The 17,799-nt window shown below is 38.3% G+C and overlaps 1 protein-coding gene across 4 annotated transcripts; it reads left to right on the top strand.

Annotated features, from left to right (window-relative positions):
* On the top strand, positions 6,295–14,019 carry KCNV1 (potassium voltage-gated channel modifier subfamily V member 1). 4 transcript variants are annotated; one of them, XM_013996539.2, is made up of 4 exons: positions 6,295–7,072; positions 7,305–8,667; positions 9,470–9,999; positions 13,432–14,019. In XM_013996539.2, exons 2-4 carry the CDS (start codon positions 8,201–8,203, stop codon positions 13,941–13,943), a joined length of 1,509 nt encoding a protein of 502 aa, XP_013851993.1. In that variant the 5' UTR covers positions 6,295–7,072; positions 7,305–8,200; the 3' UTR covers positions 13,944–14,019. The 4 variants fall into 4 exon arrangements, with proteins under 4 accessions (XP_013851993.1, XP_013851994.1, XP_013851995.2 ...); XM_013996540.2 differs by having other exon boundaries at positions 7,480–8,667; XM_013996541.2 differs by having other exon boundaries at positions 7,727–8,667.

Genomic DNA, 17,799 nt, shown 5'->3' on the forward strand with positions numbered 1-17,799 from the left:
TAAAATGCCCCACTTTTTCCCATCTAGATAACTTGAACAAAAATACCAAATTGCAACAATTTGCGTATAGAAGTAGACATGATAATATGGCTGTCTTTTATTAAGCAAATAGGAAAAATGTAAAACAATGTCATTACTCTCACTAATTATGTTGTTTTGAAAAATATTCTTATTTTTAATAAAATGTGTCCTTTCACTCACATGTACTGAAACTACTCTTTTGTCAACATGGCTTGAAACTGTGATTTTTAAATTATTTAATACATATTTTAAATGTTTCTATTTTAATATGATACATGTCAATAGAAATAACCCATATCACCAAGAGATGTTTGGGGTCCTCAATAATTTTTAAGAGTGAAAAGGAATCCCAGACTGCCGCCTTGAAGCATGGGTCAGCCACCTTCCATCACAGCTATATTTGAAAACCTGGAACTCTGAAAACAAATATTTTAATAGCATCTCTTATCCAGCACTTACATAAATTATCTCCACCAATTCACTGGAGAGAGGCCCACTCTGACAGCCCAGGGACAGGTTCTTATTCAAATAGGGGATACGAGTAGATCAGCATTTCTCAGTGCACTTGGCTCCAACTGCAGGCAATGTTTGTTTGCCCATGTTCTCAACATTGAAAGAGGCCACAGTGCTCTTCTATCAGAGTCTTACTCAAGCATCTACCTGTTCAAGTACATCAAAACTTGTTTTCTATTTTACATTTAGTCTTTCAATAAATATTTTACAAAGAACTTTGATGCCAATTGGTAATGCTATTAACACAACAAAAATTAAACAAGCCAAAAATTAATTGTACGTAGAGTCTTTTTAAAATTTATGCTAAAAAATATTTGTGATACTTTCCTTTTTATTGAGCAATACCAAATGAGGAAATAATTCTAGCATATTTTTAGTTACTTTTTTTAAAACCTCAAATTAAAATACTTGTTCTATAGACGTATGTAAGCACATATCACCCATAAAACTGCTTGCTATTCTCAAAGCTCCCATATAATCACTAATTATCTGTTCTTGATTTTTTCATAAGCTTCTGCTATCAAAAGTGTCATTTTAAATATTGAATCTATTACTACCTTAATATTTTCTTAAATTAATTTAAAGTCTTTTTTGTTGTATTTTTCTTTTTACACATTATTTAACTGAGACTTTCTTTTAAAATATCATAAATGGTAGTGAACTGGATATTTCTCACTACTGCCATGAAAATAAAACATTCTCAGTTATTTAAATGGAAAATTTGATTTATAGAAAAATTTTTTTTTTAAAAAGCGGGCTTAGGACAAATTTGCTAAGCTTTGACTCTCCATTTGGTTTAGATTTCCAGAAAGCTGTTTGTGGGAGAACTAAGAGGCCAGGTCTATAACTGAACTGTCAATCAGATGCAGTGGTGTAAGGAGAAGCCATATGGCTCACTGCTATTTTTCATGTTGAAAATGTAACAAATTTTTATATTCAGTTTCCGCCAATGTAATTACACTGTGTAGAGAAAATATACTCTGGAATACATGCACCAATGCAGGGCTTTTCTCAAATCAACCCAATTAATGTATATTGACTGAAAACCCATTTTTCTACTCTTTTGAACCAGCAAAAAATATATAAGTGGAACATACAGTTAAGGGTAAAAAGCAGTGATTTTGAACTCAAACAGTATTGGGTGCAAAGGATTTAATATATGAAATATTTATTTAAATTAATGTTCTGTGTGCTTAAACTGCGATGAGAAGAATAGATATACAAAAGCACTGTGGCACAGATTTCAGCGTGTGTGTCCTAAAAAATTACTTCATATTTTTCTTTAATTAGATCACATTTAAAATGCCATGCGGATTCTGTTTAAAGGAACTGCACTAACTAAGAACCATTTCTCAAGAAAAATTGCTTTGTCGCTTAGTTATCTCTATTTTCCTTATATTGCTTCTTTTTGTTGACTACCTCTCGTGATAAGAGTAATAATAATGTGATCCATTGACAGAAATCATTATAAACTTTCCTTACTGTTAGTTTTTTATGAGTGTGTTGTTTGTGTATCACATATATAATATAAATGATGTATATGATGTATAATATATATACGATCTGTATATACATATGACCATCTCCCTGAATCATACAAAATTACTATTCTATGAATATGTACTGATTGAAAAACTTTCCAATTCTGAGTTGATTCCAGAAAAATCAAGGAAATGAAACATGAAAAACTTTGTAACATGACTGGATTGCAAAGATTACCTGCCTTCCTACTATGGGATGAAATTCAAGTTTATTGAGTTCCTTGATAATGAAAGAGAGCATTAAATAGAATAAGGAAAAGCCTAACTGCAATTTCACTTTTAATATTAATAAATCGCATATACTGGATGAGAATTTTAATGGTTCTGTATGACTCGACCTCTCTATCAGCATAAGGTAATTCAATAGAGCTGAGTAAAAAGGATTTAATTGGAATTTTCAAATTCAATACTGGGTTCACTTAACAGCTTACAGAACATGATGAGAAGAGCATTTGCCCTGCTTTTGCTCCACCGCTTCTAAATCTTGTTTATAAAAGTTTAATTTCACTGTAATTATAGGAGTTAGTCCAGTGAACAATAAGGGCCTGATTCTACATATTTTCTTCGTAACTCAGGAAAAAATTGACTATACATTTTGCACATCATAGAGGCATAGTGAGAATCATTTAATGGCCAATCCAATCAATTATCTCTTTTATGACAGTTATGAGAAAGATCCAATTTATTAAAATGTGAAATCAGGCAATGTCTTGGTCATGGTGTATAAAGTATAGTCATCTCTCAATTATCTGAAGCATAGAACAGAAATTTTCTCTTTATAAAATTATTTTTAAAGAGAAGAGTGATTTCTCATCATCACAGCATTTTCATATTAATGCCCTTTAAAAGTTTTTGAATCAAACAAATGTGTTCAAGTCTATATTGACTTGAATGATTTAAACACTGTGATCCTAGTTTCTCTGTAATTTAAGGACAACAATAATACCCTTCTCATAGGGGTCTGTGAAATATAAATGAAATGAGACAAACTCTTAGCATGATACCTATCACATAGTAAGGGCTCAGTAAGGGGACCAGAAAAACATTCCTGCAACATTGTGATAATCATAAATGTGATAAGAAAAATGACCCTGAGGTAAACATTTATATGGATTATCTCATTTAAATTTAAACAACAACATAAAGTAAGTGCCATTGTCAATTCTAATTTACAGATGAGGAAAATGAGACTTAGAGGGTTCAAGAAATGTGTTAATGTCACACAGCTAATTAAAGACAGAGCAGAGGCTGAATAAGCAAAGGTAGCAGCTATTATATTGCTATCCTCATCATCACCATCATCAACCCATCCTGTGATCTCTGTAGCAGACTAGGCTATAAAAATGAGTTCTTGGGTACTTCCAAAGATAATTGCCTCCCCTTGGAAGGAATCCAGAACAAGCCCACATTAAGCTAAATTCTGCTTAAGAGTGGGCTGTTATACAGTTGGGAGGATTTATTCCAAGCACCTAGAAGACACATGCAAGATGAATAGATAGAATTTGTCAGATTTTCCTTTACCTTTAAATATGTTCCCATGCAATGAAAGGAAAGAAGACAAAGTCATTTTGTCCATACACCAAGCATTTCAAAATCATTACAATTAGCTGATCTGGTTGTCAGCCCCTAGAGAATCAAACATAACATCAAAAGATAGGCATGCATGCCTCACAAGAAATATGATCTGCATTGTTAATGAATGACAAAAATTAAATAAAATTTGTAAAAATAAAAAATTAAAGGGATTTTAGTGTAAACATATGAATCTATAGCGAGATAGTTGAACATGAAAAGATAGAGTTTACTGAAGCTGAATTCTATAAAGGTCTTTACTCAAATTTATTCATTCATTACATGTCTCCTTATCTATTTAATTATTAAAAATAAATTTAAGGTTGAAGTATTTTTGATATGAATGAATAAGAAATGTACATTTTCATAAAAAATTTTCAGTGACTTATGATCATGTACATATAATTATTTTTAAACTTTCATATAAAGATGAGATTTAATAATTTCTCAGAAACATCATAATATATTATTTAAATAACTCACAGAAAAGCAGAATACAATATCAATATAAATACATTCTCATTATTTTATCAAAAACCTAGATAAAATGTTCCAGATTTTAAGTAATAGAAATTTTGAATATGCTTCGAATGACATTTAACTTTTACTTTCATAGTTGTCTTCACTAGAGTCAGCTATTTGAGGTATCTTGTGATTTTTCTTTTAATCCAATTTAAAAACATGACTGTTAAGAAAGAATGCTGTTCATTAATAAATATGGAAATATCCATAAAAATTGGAAGAATTAAAAACACAAATTGTACCTGGAGATTCAATGTTCAGATCAACGATCTTTCCAAAACTCGGTAAAGCCAAATAGCAGTCGAGCACTTCATCATAAGATTGCTAATGGAATATCACCTGAATATAATGTCTGATTACCAGGGAAATAAACCCATTGGAATGAAATCATGAAATGGAAAGCAAGACCTCACCATCCCCAACTGCTTATCAGCAATTCTTCTTTCACTTCTTGACATAACTCAGGATATGTCTCATGTCAAAATCAGAGATCAGGACGGCTATCTTTTGAATGGATTTATTTCTCCCCTAAATTGTCATATCTTCTTCAGAGGGCTCTCTGACTCAAACCTAGGTATCAGTGAGGGGGGAGAGACAACAAATTAAAAAGAACAGGACAGGGAAGAAGGTGTGGATTTTTATTATCCAGGAGACTCTATATTTTAAAATGGGTCATTTGTGTTTGAATCTACCCAGTCAACTAGTCATCATCTTTCTAGTTAAAGTTATTCTAATTAGTGGAAATTGTTTTGATCACTAGTGAAGGCCAATTGGAAATTTTAGGCTTTTCGCAGCTGAGATGAAATCTGGTGTCAGAAAGACTCCAGTTTCAATCCCTTTATGTACTCCTTCAATATTCACTATATAAATGGGAAAGTTAGTGTCTGTGAGCCTTTGAGTTGAGATCCATGACCAAGGATATTAGTACTTACTTCATGGGACTATTGTGAGAATTCATATGCTTAGCTTGAGCCTTACACTTAAAGGGTATTTATTGTTACAATTACTTCTACAGGACACCACTAATTACAACTAAAGTCCAGTTCTAGTGACATTGCAAGAGACCTAAAAATCTCCATTACTTTTTGCTAACCTCTGGTCACATGTCCAAGATCTCCCTTCTCCCCCAAAGCTATCATTCTCCTCTGAAAGTTTTCCTTCTTCCTCACCACAGTCTGTAAATCTAGGGGAGACCTTTATTGCTAATCATTTGATTCAGGTTATTCATACTAAAGGATGAATAAGGCTTAATAGAACTTTTGACCTTTTTCAACAACCAAATAATCTAAAATTGAGATGCTGGGGAAGTTTTCCTCTCTGTGTAAGGGAAAGCTTTGCTACCTTAAAAAATTAATTTCACGGTGCTGATACATAACGATGAGCTATTTACCATGATAAGTTTAACTTCTCCATATTTTCTGTATGGAAGAGTTCTTTACAGAGGTGAAAGTTGACCAAATGGACAGCTGTCCAAACGGCCATAACTTCTAAATACTATAGTATTTTATAAATTTCACTGGATGTGTTTTTATTCTCACAGGAAAAATATTTATATCCCACAAGGACAGGGATCTTGTCTGGTTTTGTTCACGGATCTATCTGGAGCACCTAGAATAGTGCCATACATAGTGGATGCTCAATAAGCACTTGTTGAAAGAGTAAAGAAAATACATCATTAAACTCCTGCCCTTCTTTAGAAACTTTTGAGAAAATAAATAAGTAAAACCATGCACTGATTTATTTTAAAATCACACAAAAATTATATGTCTCAAGTATTGTGTTTATGGAGCAGCCTCCTCTGACAATTAGTCTGGGGTTTTAATTTGGACAGTGTGATCCTAGATAAATCACTTAATTTCTCTGTGCCTCAGTTTCTCTTTCTGTAAACCAGGTATGCTACTACCTTACAGTGTTGTTATTATGATTACATAAGATACTGAATGAGTGAGGGGCCTACAGGGGCCTACAAGAACTTACTGGCATATGGGGGAAAAAACTGTAACTGCAATGTATACATCTAAGGATGACCTGACCCCCTTGCTGTACAGTGGGAAAATAATAAAAAAAAAAAAAAAAAAAAAAAAAAAAATCTGGGAAAAAAAAAAAAAAAAAGAACTTACTGGCATAAATTCACCACCCTGAAAATGCTGAGTCTTTCCATTAAAACCTAAAATATCGCTGGGGAAGAAGATGAGGCCTGTGAAGTAAATGCTAGCTAGAGGTCCTACAGTCTGTGGACAAAGCCAGAACTAGATAGTTGCATTTCAGGTCAATCTGTGAAAAGTCTCTCCCTATGGTATCAAGCTGCCTGGTTATATATCCTTTCTAAAACTATTTAATAAGGAAAACAGGAGATAAGGGTGGCTCCCTGATTCTTGTAAAGACTTTTGAAAAATATGGGATTCCCAGATGCTTGCTGGAAATAATGAGGAAAATCTTGAACCATGCCACACAAAGCAACCCTGAGTTGAGCAGACAATACAACTGGAAATTTTGTTCTTGAGCATTTGTGAGCGCACAGATTCAGGGAAATGGGAATCGAATATAGTGATCCTTGAAGTGCCTTCAGGATGAATATAAGAATCACTGAGATCCTCACTTCCTCCTCCGGTCTCACCTCCCTCGCTCCCCGCATTCCCCACAGCTGGCGCCGGGAACCGCGAAGGGCTGGGAGGGAGCGCGGGCGGGGGCGGCTACCCTCCAGCGCAGCCGAGGGGCCAGAGCTGGGAGGCGGTGGAGATGAGGCGAGGCTAGACAACCAGCGCCGGCGAAGAGCTCAGCTGCGAGCGCAGCGTTCCTCCTGGACCTGTTAAATCAGACTCACGTGGAGATCCGGAGGATCAAACCCGGCCATGTAACCCGCTGTGCCTACTGAGCTCCCCCTGATGTGCCAGGAGCCGCAGGTGAGTCACCCTGCCCTCCTCCCCACTCCTGCCCCATGTCCAACAGGTTGGCTGGGGCGCGACTCCAAGCGGCCCCGTGGGTGCACTTCCAGTCTCACCTGGGCTCCTCGCTTGGCTTCTCCCTTTACCGAGTCGTCGTTACTATTTAAACTCCTGCCCCAGCCCACGCCTGTTCTAGTCATTGTCTTTTTTGCCTTCCCTTCTCCCAAAATGACAGCTCTCCTCTTCCTAGGAACGCGCCCAGGACACCTGCTCTCTGGGAAACTTGTAGAGACAGAAATGGCTAAACCGTAGGGCATAAAGTGCCTCGACACGTAATGGGAGCTGACAATGGTGACCCCTAGTTCTCAGTGACTTACTGGGATTTAATTAAAAATCATCACTAATGATCCTTATTTCTCAACCAGGAGGTCAAAAATTAGGGGAGGAGGGAGAAGAAAACGGAGCATGAGTGACAGACTAAAATGAGAGTGAATGAGAGCAAATGATGCGGCCCCCGCGCCCAGGTCACCCTCTCCCCACGTGCGCACACCCCCGGCGAACACTCCCCGGGAGGCCTATGAAGCAGCCTCAGTAAAAGAAGAGGGAGGAATATATATCCTGAAGCTGGAAAAAACTTCCTTTGCTTTCTGAACTTTTCCGTTTGGTCTCCAGCAGGCAGGAGCGAGTCTGGCCATTCCCCTTGCTTGCGTTCCTCCCAGACTGGTCTTGCCATCCTCCTCCAAAGTAGACCTCCCTCCTTCTTCCCTTCCCCACTTGCTCCAACCCTCAAACAGCGAGGCCTTCAATCCGTACATCTCCCGGGCCGGATATCTCAGTTACAAAGTTGGAGAGGGAGTACTGAGTCCAGAAAGGACCACAGCGACCACCAGTGTGCCCAGCGGCTGTCCTAGGCTTGGTCCACACCTGAGCAGTTCCCTGGGTGCGACCCCTCTTCTCTCCCAGCCTCAGTGCTCAGACACTTGTGCTCATCTATCGCGCAGCTCCCTAGCGGCGAGAGGGGGAACGAGCACAGGGGGTGGAGAGTGTAAGGGTGCGCAGGTGGGAGGAACCCACCTCGGGAGCCCGGGAAACCCGGCCGTGCCACCGCCCCCAACTTTGTGGCGCCCTCCAACAGCGGCTGCAAGGATGGAGCTGCCTCCCAGCAGCCGGGCGCTGCTGGACTCGCCGCTGGATAGCGCCTCCCTAACCTCGCTGGACTCCAGCGTTTTCTGCAGCGAGGGAGAAGGGGAGCCCCTGGCGCTCGGGGACAGTTTCACGGTCAATGTGGGCGGCAGCCGTTTCGTGCTCTCGCAGCAAGCGCTGTCCTGCTTCCCGCACACGCGCCTTGGCAAGCTGGCCGTGGTGGTGGCCTCGTGCCGGCGCCCAGGGGCCCTGGCCGCCGTGCCCAGTCCACTGGAGCTCTGTGACGACGCCAATCCCGTGGACAACGAGTACTTCTTCGACCGGAGCTCGCAAGCATTCCGCTATGTTCTGCACTACTATCGCACCGGCCGCCTGCACGTCATGGAGCAGCTGTGCGCGCTCTCCTTCCTCCAGGAGATCCAGTATTGGGGCATCGATGAGCTCAGCATCGACTCCTGCTGCAGGGACAGGTATTTGCGAGGCGCTTGGTGACTGCACGGGGGAAGCGGGCACAGTGGAGAGAGGCAACAGAGGGAAAGATTTGAGGCTTCCAAAAGCCTCGCTCAAGCCTGCCCAAGAATACCTGTGGCCGCTTAGGAGCTAGAAGGGCAGGGGAGGGGGTGGTGGGGGAGAGCTGGTAGGAGTCAAAGCCAACTTTTCATTGGAACTTTTTGAACCTCCTTTTTCTAATGAATGTATGCTAATTCATTTATAAGTCAAAAGAAGTCATAGTTGCAATAAATATTTGGTAATTGTATAAATAGTCTGAAAAGTTATGCTCCAAAAAATGCACTTGGATGTAGGTTTCAGTATGGAGCATTATCCTTTATCAAACCTAGGACGCTAACTTTTAAAACTTGGACAGAGAACTGTCTTAAATAGAGAAGACAGAAAGTTAGTTCTTTGTGATTGATTGAAGGACTTTAGTGGTCTATTATTTTTACTATTACTTTGCTATTACTACCATTTCTTCATGAATGTTTCCATTATGAACATTAAAAAATTTCACATTCTGTTCTTTGTTACAAAAATTATTAATAAATGTATAAGTTATTTTGTATAAACTTCTACTAATAAAGCGGCATTTTTAAAACAATAATCCTAAATGAGAACATGTGAGTACTGTGGGAAGACAGCCTGGGTAAAATTGAATGATCATTTTCTGCATTTTACTGAAATAAGAAGCATGACCTTACTGCCAAGTTTATTTTCTTTTTACTTTAGTATTTTTTTAAAAAGTTAGACTAATCACCAAGTTGTCTTCTCTAAAAGATACTTCAGAAGAAAGGAGCTGAGTGAAACTTTAGACTTTAAGAAGGACACAGAAGATCAGGAAAGTCAACATGAGAGTGAACAGGACTTCTCCCAAGGACCTTGCCCCACGGTCCGCCAGAAGCTCTGGAACATCCTGGAGAAGCCTGGGTCTTCCACAGCTGCCCGAATCTTTGGGGTCATCTCCATTATCTTCGTGGCAGTGTCCATCGTCAACATGGCCCTGATGTCAGCCGAGTTAAGCTGGCTGGACCTGCAGCTGCTGGAAATTCTGGAATATGTGTGCATTAGCTGGTTCACCGGGGAGTTTGTCCTCCGCTTCCTATGTGTGCGGGACAGGTGCCGATTCCTGAGAAAGGTGCCAAACATCATTGACCTCCTTGCCATCTTGCCCTTCTACATCACTCTTCTGGTAGAGAGCCTGAGTGGGAGCCAGACTACACAGGAGCTGGAAAACGTGGGGCGCATCGTCCAGGTTTTAAGGCTGCTCAGGGCTCTGCGCATGCTCAAACTGGGCAGGCATTCAACAGGTACTCAGGTTTCATTGCTGTGTTTTAATTTGCCATTATTTGTAAGCATTAGTGCTTTGACCACAGTCCAAGGGATCTGAATTGATGTTCAGAATCACCAACTCCCATACTTTAGCCAACCATGTGATCTTCAGAAATGTATTGGGAAGAAAACCTTGAGGTTGTTTTAGAGGACAAGATGCCCCTCACACTCTTTTTCTCCTTAAGACATTTGAGGAGCAATTTGACCATTTGTTAACTTCAATCTATTTTAACCCAAGTACCCAGAAGATGTACAAAAATTAAACACGCTCTGCCTCTGGAAGGTTCTATATGAAATATGCATAACCAGCACATAAAAAGATATGCATAAATTATATATGATATATAGGAACCTAAGCCAGGTTCTTTTCTGTGTCCAAGGAATTGTTTATCACAAATGTTTCCTAGGAGCAGAGGAAGTCATCCAGAGCCTTCTCTGACTATGCAGAAAGAAGTGACTGTGCATTAGTGGCCTTCTCATAATTTTTGAAGAAACTATGGAAATATTTGCATTGGGAGAAAGCAAAAGACATTAATTACGCACTTTGTCTAGTACCTGAGAATTTTCTTGTCACTAATTGGGGCTGGTAACAGGAATTCCTTATATTTTTCTGTGTATCATAAAGCCTTGAAAATCTAAAAAATACTCTCCCTAGAAAAATCTCTACACAACACACACACACACACGCAATTGTATATGAAAATTATAGCCAGTGTCAGAGAAAATCGCACAAATCCATTAAAGATGATGCTTTCATCCTCAAGGGCAGTGATTCTCAGTGGCTGGCCCAGCAGGCTGTTGAATGTTCTGGAGCACATATGTTCTACCTTATGTTAGACTTTAATGAAAATAATAATCCCTTGAAAAGCTTGTTAAAATGCAAATTCTGAGCCCAATCCCAAAGAGTCAAATTTTAGTATTTAGGCTTAGATCCATGAGCATACATTTTAACAAGCTAATTTTGATGTAGGTGGTCTTGAACCACACTTCAAGAAACACTGGAGCAGGATGACATATTAATACAATGCAATATACATATAATTTGACTAGAGAGTCCTCTTCCCATCAGTTTTTCTAGATAAATGTCTGACTGGTCACCTAAAAGGAGCTGATGGTAATTGTCTCTCCCTATAAATATAGGGAGCAGTTAACCTCAGAAATGTTTTCCCCCACATCTCTGAGGAAACTAGGATTTATCCTAACATAATTTTGGTAGTGTATTTTCCTAGCTACTCTCACATACCAGGGATTTGATAATGGGGTTTCCAACAACTTTTAGAAGTACCACTCTTTGTTTTCTGACACACATAATGGGATGCTTTCTTCTAGTATTTATAAACTCTTCACAGGATTCAATTTAAAAACACCCAGTAAAGACTACATTTTTTTTTCCAAAAAAGAAAGGAAAAAGAAAATAATAGTAATTTCCACAATGTCACCTCTTCAAAGGTCTTCTCAGTTCTAAGGCAAATATAAAGCATTAATAAAGCCTTAATTTATTGAAAAAATATGAACAGTTGCATAAATGTTTGACAGTTTTATCTTAGGCATTACATGTAATAAAATATAGAAATAGATCACATGTTTCCCTATGCATTAACTATAAATAAAAATTGAGAAGTGTTATAGAATAATGGTTAGGAAGACAATGATGGACCAGAGAGCCTAGTTCTAAATCTTGGCTATGTAACTTTATGCTAGATATGCTACCCTTCTGTGCCTCAGTCTGCTCACCTGTACAATGGCATAATAATTACATCTCATATTTTTTTAGGATTATCTTAGTTAATTGATGTAACATGCAGAGATTCAGGCCACTTGGTTTCTTTACAAAATGAAACAGAACATTGAAATGAAAACAGTCTTCCCAAACACTATGCATTTCTTCATAAGCTGTCAATTTATTTCAGAAATGCAATTCAATACAGAAACATCAAGATCAGTTTTCTGAAAGATATTCTAAAGATATTCTTTAAAGTGTCTTTTGTATTTTTTTTTTTTTTGCATTTTTAGGGCTGCACCTGCAGCATATGGAGGTTCCCAGGCTAGGGGTCAAATTGGAGCTATAGCCACTAGCCTATACCACAGCCACAGCAATGGCGGATCTTTAGCCCACTGAGCAAGGCCAGGGATCAATACTAGTAAGATTTGTTTCCACTGAGCCATGACAGGAACTCCTAAAATGTCTTTTGAAGTTTAACTTCAGAATTATATAAATTGGTCTTTTTAAATAGCCGGTTAATAATTAAAATCTCAAAAATCTAGAACAAACTTAAAAATAGTGAGAGCACAAATGGTATTTTAATATATTTTAAATAGTTGCTAGTGAGTGAAGAAAAATTTTAAAGTGATTTCAAGTCCAAGTGCTCTGGACTTTTGAGACAATATCATTGTGACATCATGTTAACATGACTTCAAAATATGGATGCTTTCATCAGCATCCTTCTAGTGTTAGAGAAGATATCTTATCAAATTCCTTCCCTGTAATGGACTCCGCTTACTCTCCTTAAGGCTTAGTCTCTTCAGAGATGGGATTGGACTCTCTCGGGTCTGTCTTGCAGAATCCTTAGAACTAGCAATGGGAAATTCACCAGTTACCACATAGTGAATACCCTAGTGGCTCCAGTTTCCTATACCTTTCTGCAAAGGAGGAACAGTCTGTATCCAGGTCTATCTCCTAATAGGAGATGGAAAGTTCTGTGTGCTCAAGGAAGATAGTTCCCTACAGTTTGGTATTAAGGATAAAAAATTTCAGTGGATGTTATGGGAGTGCTTCACTTCTAAGAACATCCCCCCATGTACATTTGATATTCTCATGTTGATGTTGTCCCTGCCTCTGCTGCTTCGTTTCATTCTCATGTTGTACTTTACTTCCTCTGGCTTTCAGATAATGAGGCACCTAATTCTATTGAACTTTATCAGGAAGGTGATAAACACAGAAACATATATAAGGGGACAACATAACACTAGCATTAGAAAAGTGTGCCGAAATGATGCATTTGGATGTAGACCTCGCCAAGAGAGCCCTCCATGCGTGATGCTGCAAAGGCCTCCCATTGTATAAAGTACAAACTCCTACCAAACGTCCCCTGCCTGTCCTCCACCTCATCTCTCACATTTTTTTTTGTGTGTGTGTGCATAAATCATAAGTGTTTAATAGAGAAGTGAATGAATGAATCTAATTATATTTCATTCTATCCTTCTCAATTTGGCCGCATCAACTAGACTAAGGACTTCTTGAGGATTAGAGTTGATCATCTGTGTATCCCCAGAACACTTCCCAAGACTGGAGCCATATTCAGTGAGAAACGCATGTGTGGGTGGATAGCAGGGAAGGAGAGGGGAAGCGGGAGAAGGACAGAGGTGAAGAGTGGGGGTGCCCATGACTGACACCCGTTGTTCTATTACAGGTTTACGGTCACTTGGAATGACAATCACCCAGTGTTACGAGGAAGTTGGCCTGCTACTCCTATTTCTGTCTGTGGGAATCTCTATATTTTCCACTGTGGAGTATTTCGCTGAGCAGAGCATCCCTGACACAACCTTCACAAGTGTCCCTTGTGCGTGGTGGTGGGCCACGACTTCCATGACTACCGTGGGGTATGGGGATATCAGACCAGACACAACCACGGGCAAAATTGTGGCCTTTGTGTGTATCTTATCAGGAATCCTTGTCTTGGCCTTGCCTATCGCTATTATTAACGACCGCTTCTCTGCCTGCTACTTCACCTTAAAGCTCAAGGAAGCAGCTGTTAGACAGCGCGAGGCTTTGAAGAAGCTTACCAAGAATATAGCCACTGACTCATACATCAGTGTTAACCTAAGAGATGTCTATGCTCGGAGTATCATGGAGATGCTTCGATTAAAAGGCAGAGAAAGAGCAAGTACTAGGAGCAGTGGAGGAGATGATTTCTGGTTTTGAATTCACTTTCAGTTTATTTACAAAAAGCGTGTATAAAACTAACTCTATTGATAAAGCCTTGATATGGATGTCTGTACACTGCTGATGAGTCTCTTTTGAGTACTGCCTGTGTTCATTGTGGTTGATACATTGCTTGGTTGCTAGAATGGTTGACATCCCCCAAACAACAGCACATTGTTTTGACACATTTGAGTCTCAAAAATAGCCATTTTAACACAACCCAGTACAACTAGGCCAATATACACATGTCTGAGTTGTCAAATATAAAATAATATTGCAATACATACAACAAAGTTAAATGTTTCATGTATCGCTAATTTTTAAGGTTTTTTTGCACCACTAATTTTAAAAGATGGAAGCTAAATTTCATAGCCCAGAGAATTGATAAGTGAACATTTAAGAACACCCTGAACAACTTTGCCATTTAAAAATACTCTCCAGGTCAATAAATCACTTCTTTATTCATCAGTTCAAGCTATTCAGTATAACAGTTAGTTTTTCAAGAGAACATCCTGATTTGATGGTCATAAACTGTGTCCCTATCTTCCCTCTGGCGAGACTGCTCACAAATAGACCGAGCTCTGTATTCTGTCATTACTCTTGGAGGTGGGAATCCCAAAGCTGCTTAGACTGCCGTAGGAAGGTGCTACTCAGAGACTTTGAGAACTGCACATCTTCATCCTCCCCACTGAGTGCATATGTGGACTATAGAGAAAGTACCTCTTAGCGCTCCATGGAAACTAGATGGTCTTTAAAAATCTCTTTATTGATATAGTGTTCAGTTAAAACCATGAATTTGTAAGTAAAGGTGAAGTAGTGTACATCCTAAATGTATATACACTGAAATTATTAAATAGTCTTATTTCATAAAATGAGAATGAGAAGTTGAATGATACCACTAGATGCACCTGATCTTTTCTTTATTAACAAAAAATATGGATAGTTTTCTGATTGTTGAGGTAAATAGCAAATGTTCAAACTTTACATGCATTTTGACAGTCATTCATCATCATAATAAAATTCCTTGTCAGTCTGTTATATAATTAAAGCCAACAGCTCTAAATCTAAGAACTAGTTTATGATTTCCAATATTCTAGTAAATGATATTTTAAAAACTGAGAATAATATTGAGTATCACTTTAATATCTGCATTCTCAATGGGTGTAATAGTGCCTCCAGGGGATGAAGACTGGTTCTAGGGGGCAGAAATATCTGTTTTTATTCATAAAATGCATATATACACACAACATATAAACAGATATAGAGTATACTTATTGTATTAAAATATCATAGGGTGAGAAATTTAAAAAATGCCTAAGATGGTCCTTTCCAGAGTTAGGTTGTGATAAGAAATAAACATTTAGAAATAGTGTTCTAATATATATCTGTACCATATTTCATTAAATATATTTAAGATACCCTATTAGGAACTACAAAGAAGGAAGGGAGGAAGGGAGGAAGGGAGGAAGAGAGAAAGAGAGAAAGAGAGAAAGAAAGAGAGAAAGAGAAAGAAAGAAAGAAAGAAAGAAAGAAAGAAAGAAAGAAAGAAAGAAAGAAAGAAAGAAAGAAAGAGAAAGAAAGAAGGAAGGAAAGAGAAGGAAGGAAGGAAAGAGAAAGAAGGAAGGAAGGAAGGAAAGAAGAAAAAGAAAGAAAAAGGGAGGGAGGGAGAGAGGGAGGAAGAAAAAGAACAATTAATTGTAAGATGGCTTTGATTATAAAATGCATCTAGATTTTGGATATGTAAAACTTTTAAATATGCATCTTAAAATCAATGAAGAATCAAGTATACTAGCTCCAGTTTTATGGTATGCATGCATAAGCTCTAAAAAACATTTTCATTGATAGCATGAGTGTTAGATTGTATGCTAAAATACTTGAATCCACTTGGGTTCTTTCCACTTCTCCCAAGTATTTTGAAAGGCTTAGGAGATATGAGTAGTAATAAAATAAATATTTCCCCTCTTACACAATTCCCAGGTGCTAAAGTATGGTACAGGGCCACTTGTCCTAGTATAAATGCCAGCCACATTCTGAAGGGGAAATAGAGGTGAGACACAGAAGGAAAACTTATCCTGGCTTATCTTGAACTCTCCACAGTAAGAAGAGTTACTCTGTTCCAGGGCAGTGCTCTGTACTCATCCTGAATTATGCTAAATTCTCCTCAAAATATTCCTACTATATAGTAACTCTTCTAGCTATATGGTTTATATATTTATCCAATTAACAATATTTATTCGGGACCTGTTTGTATGCTGGGCACTAAAGATTCTTTGTTAAACCAGACCAAGGCCTACTCTTTTGTATTTAAAATTCTATTCAAGGGTGTGAGGGGAACACAGGTGACAAAGTGGAGGCACAAAAGGATGAAGTGACTTGCCCAAATTCACACAGCCCATGCATGAGTGACAGAACCAGGATGAGTCCCAATCTGCTCGACCCTGAAATTGATACTCCTAAAAAGCATATGACAGATTCATCCTTCCCACACAACCGGGGCACAGGGATTCACTTCATAGGCAGCAAGCCAATTTCTTATGGATGGAGATGTTTACTGTGCCTTAAGAAAAACATCAGCTTATTCTCAGAGGTGGAATGGTACTTTTAAGGAACAGTTGTCACACTATAGAATCATTCTTAGATAAGAAAAAATATTATCTTTAGGATAACTAATAGTTGAAAAGTGAAAGAAATTATATGTATATTTTTCCTATCACAAAAGATTGTAAACATGGTCTTCAGAAATATGGTTTGTTAGCTGTATAAATTTTGCTGAGATGTGGACAATTCAAAAGAAACTTTTATTTTGTATTTTTAGGGCCACACTCACAGCATATGGGGGTTCCCAGGCTAGGGGTCAAATCAGAGCCATCGCTTCCAGCCTATACCACAGCCACAGTAACGCCAGATCCGAGCAGCATCTATGACCTACGAGACAGTTTCTAGCAATGTGGGATGCTTTAACCCACTGAACAAGGCCAGGGATCGAACCCAGGTCCTCATGGATACTAGTCAGGTTTTTAACCCATTGGTCCACAACAGGAACGCCTCAAAAGAAATTTTTAACTACCACTGCTTAGTCAACTTTGCTGTTGTATAAAATATTGGTATATTTATTCAACAAATGTACATATAGGAAACCGAATTTAATTTCAGTAACAAATCAAGCCAGGAAGTGTATTAATTTTATATCCTTATATTTTAAAAATTTGACCTTTATCAAAATCTAAGAATTATTGATGTAACAAAATAATTTGTTGGGACATATAAATTATAAAATTATAGGCTTTAGCTTATTTAAAGAACTTTAATTCAAAAAAAAATTGAGGACTTCCCATTGTGGTGCAGTGGAAACAAATACGATCAGGAACCATGTGGTTGCGGGTTTGATCCCTGGCCTCCCTCAGTGGGTTAAGGATCTGGCTTTGCCATGAGCCGTAGTGTAGATCGCAGACACGGCTCAGATTTTGTGTTGCTATGGCTGTGCTGTAGGCCAGCAGCTACAGCTCGGATTCTACCCCTAGCCTGGGAACCTCAATATGCCGCAGGAGTGAGGCCCTAAACAAAGGGGAAAAAAAAGAAAAAAGAAAAAAAATTTGAGTGCACAGTACCTAAAAAGCAGTTTTAAGAAATTATTGAGGTATGTCTGGTAGAAGTGGCATCATATTCATGTTTTACTGTTTTTTCCCTGTACTTACAAGGAATAATTGCATTTATCATTTTAATGGAAATTACCATAAAGCATAATGTACTAAATGCACAAAGAAATTAGCTGAGGTAGAAATGTCACTTATACGTTCCAATGTGGAATTCTTGCTCTCAATAAAATCTTTTGACTAGCTCTTGCAGAAAATATGCA

Source organism: Sus scrofa, chromosome 4, assembly GCF_000003025.6.
Source record: "Sus scrofa isolate TJ Tabasco breed Duroc chromosome 4, Sscrofa11.1, whole genome shotgun sequence".
Lineage (NCBI taxonomy): Eukaryota > Metazoa > Chordata > Mammalia > Artiodactyla > Suidae > Sus > Sus scrofa.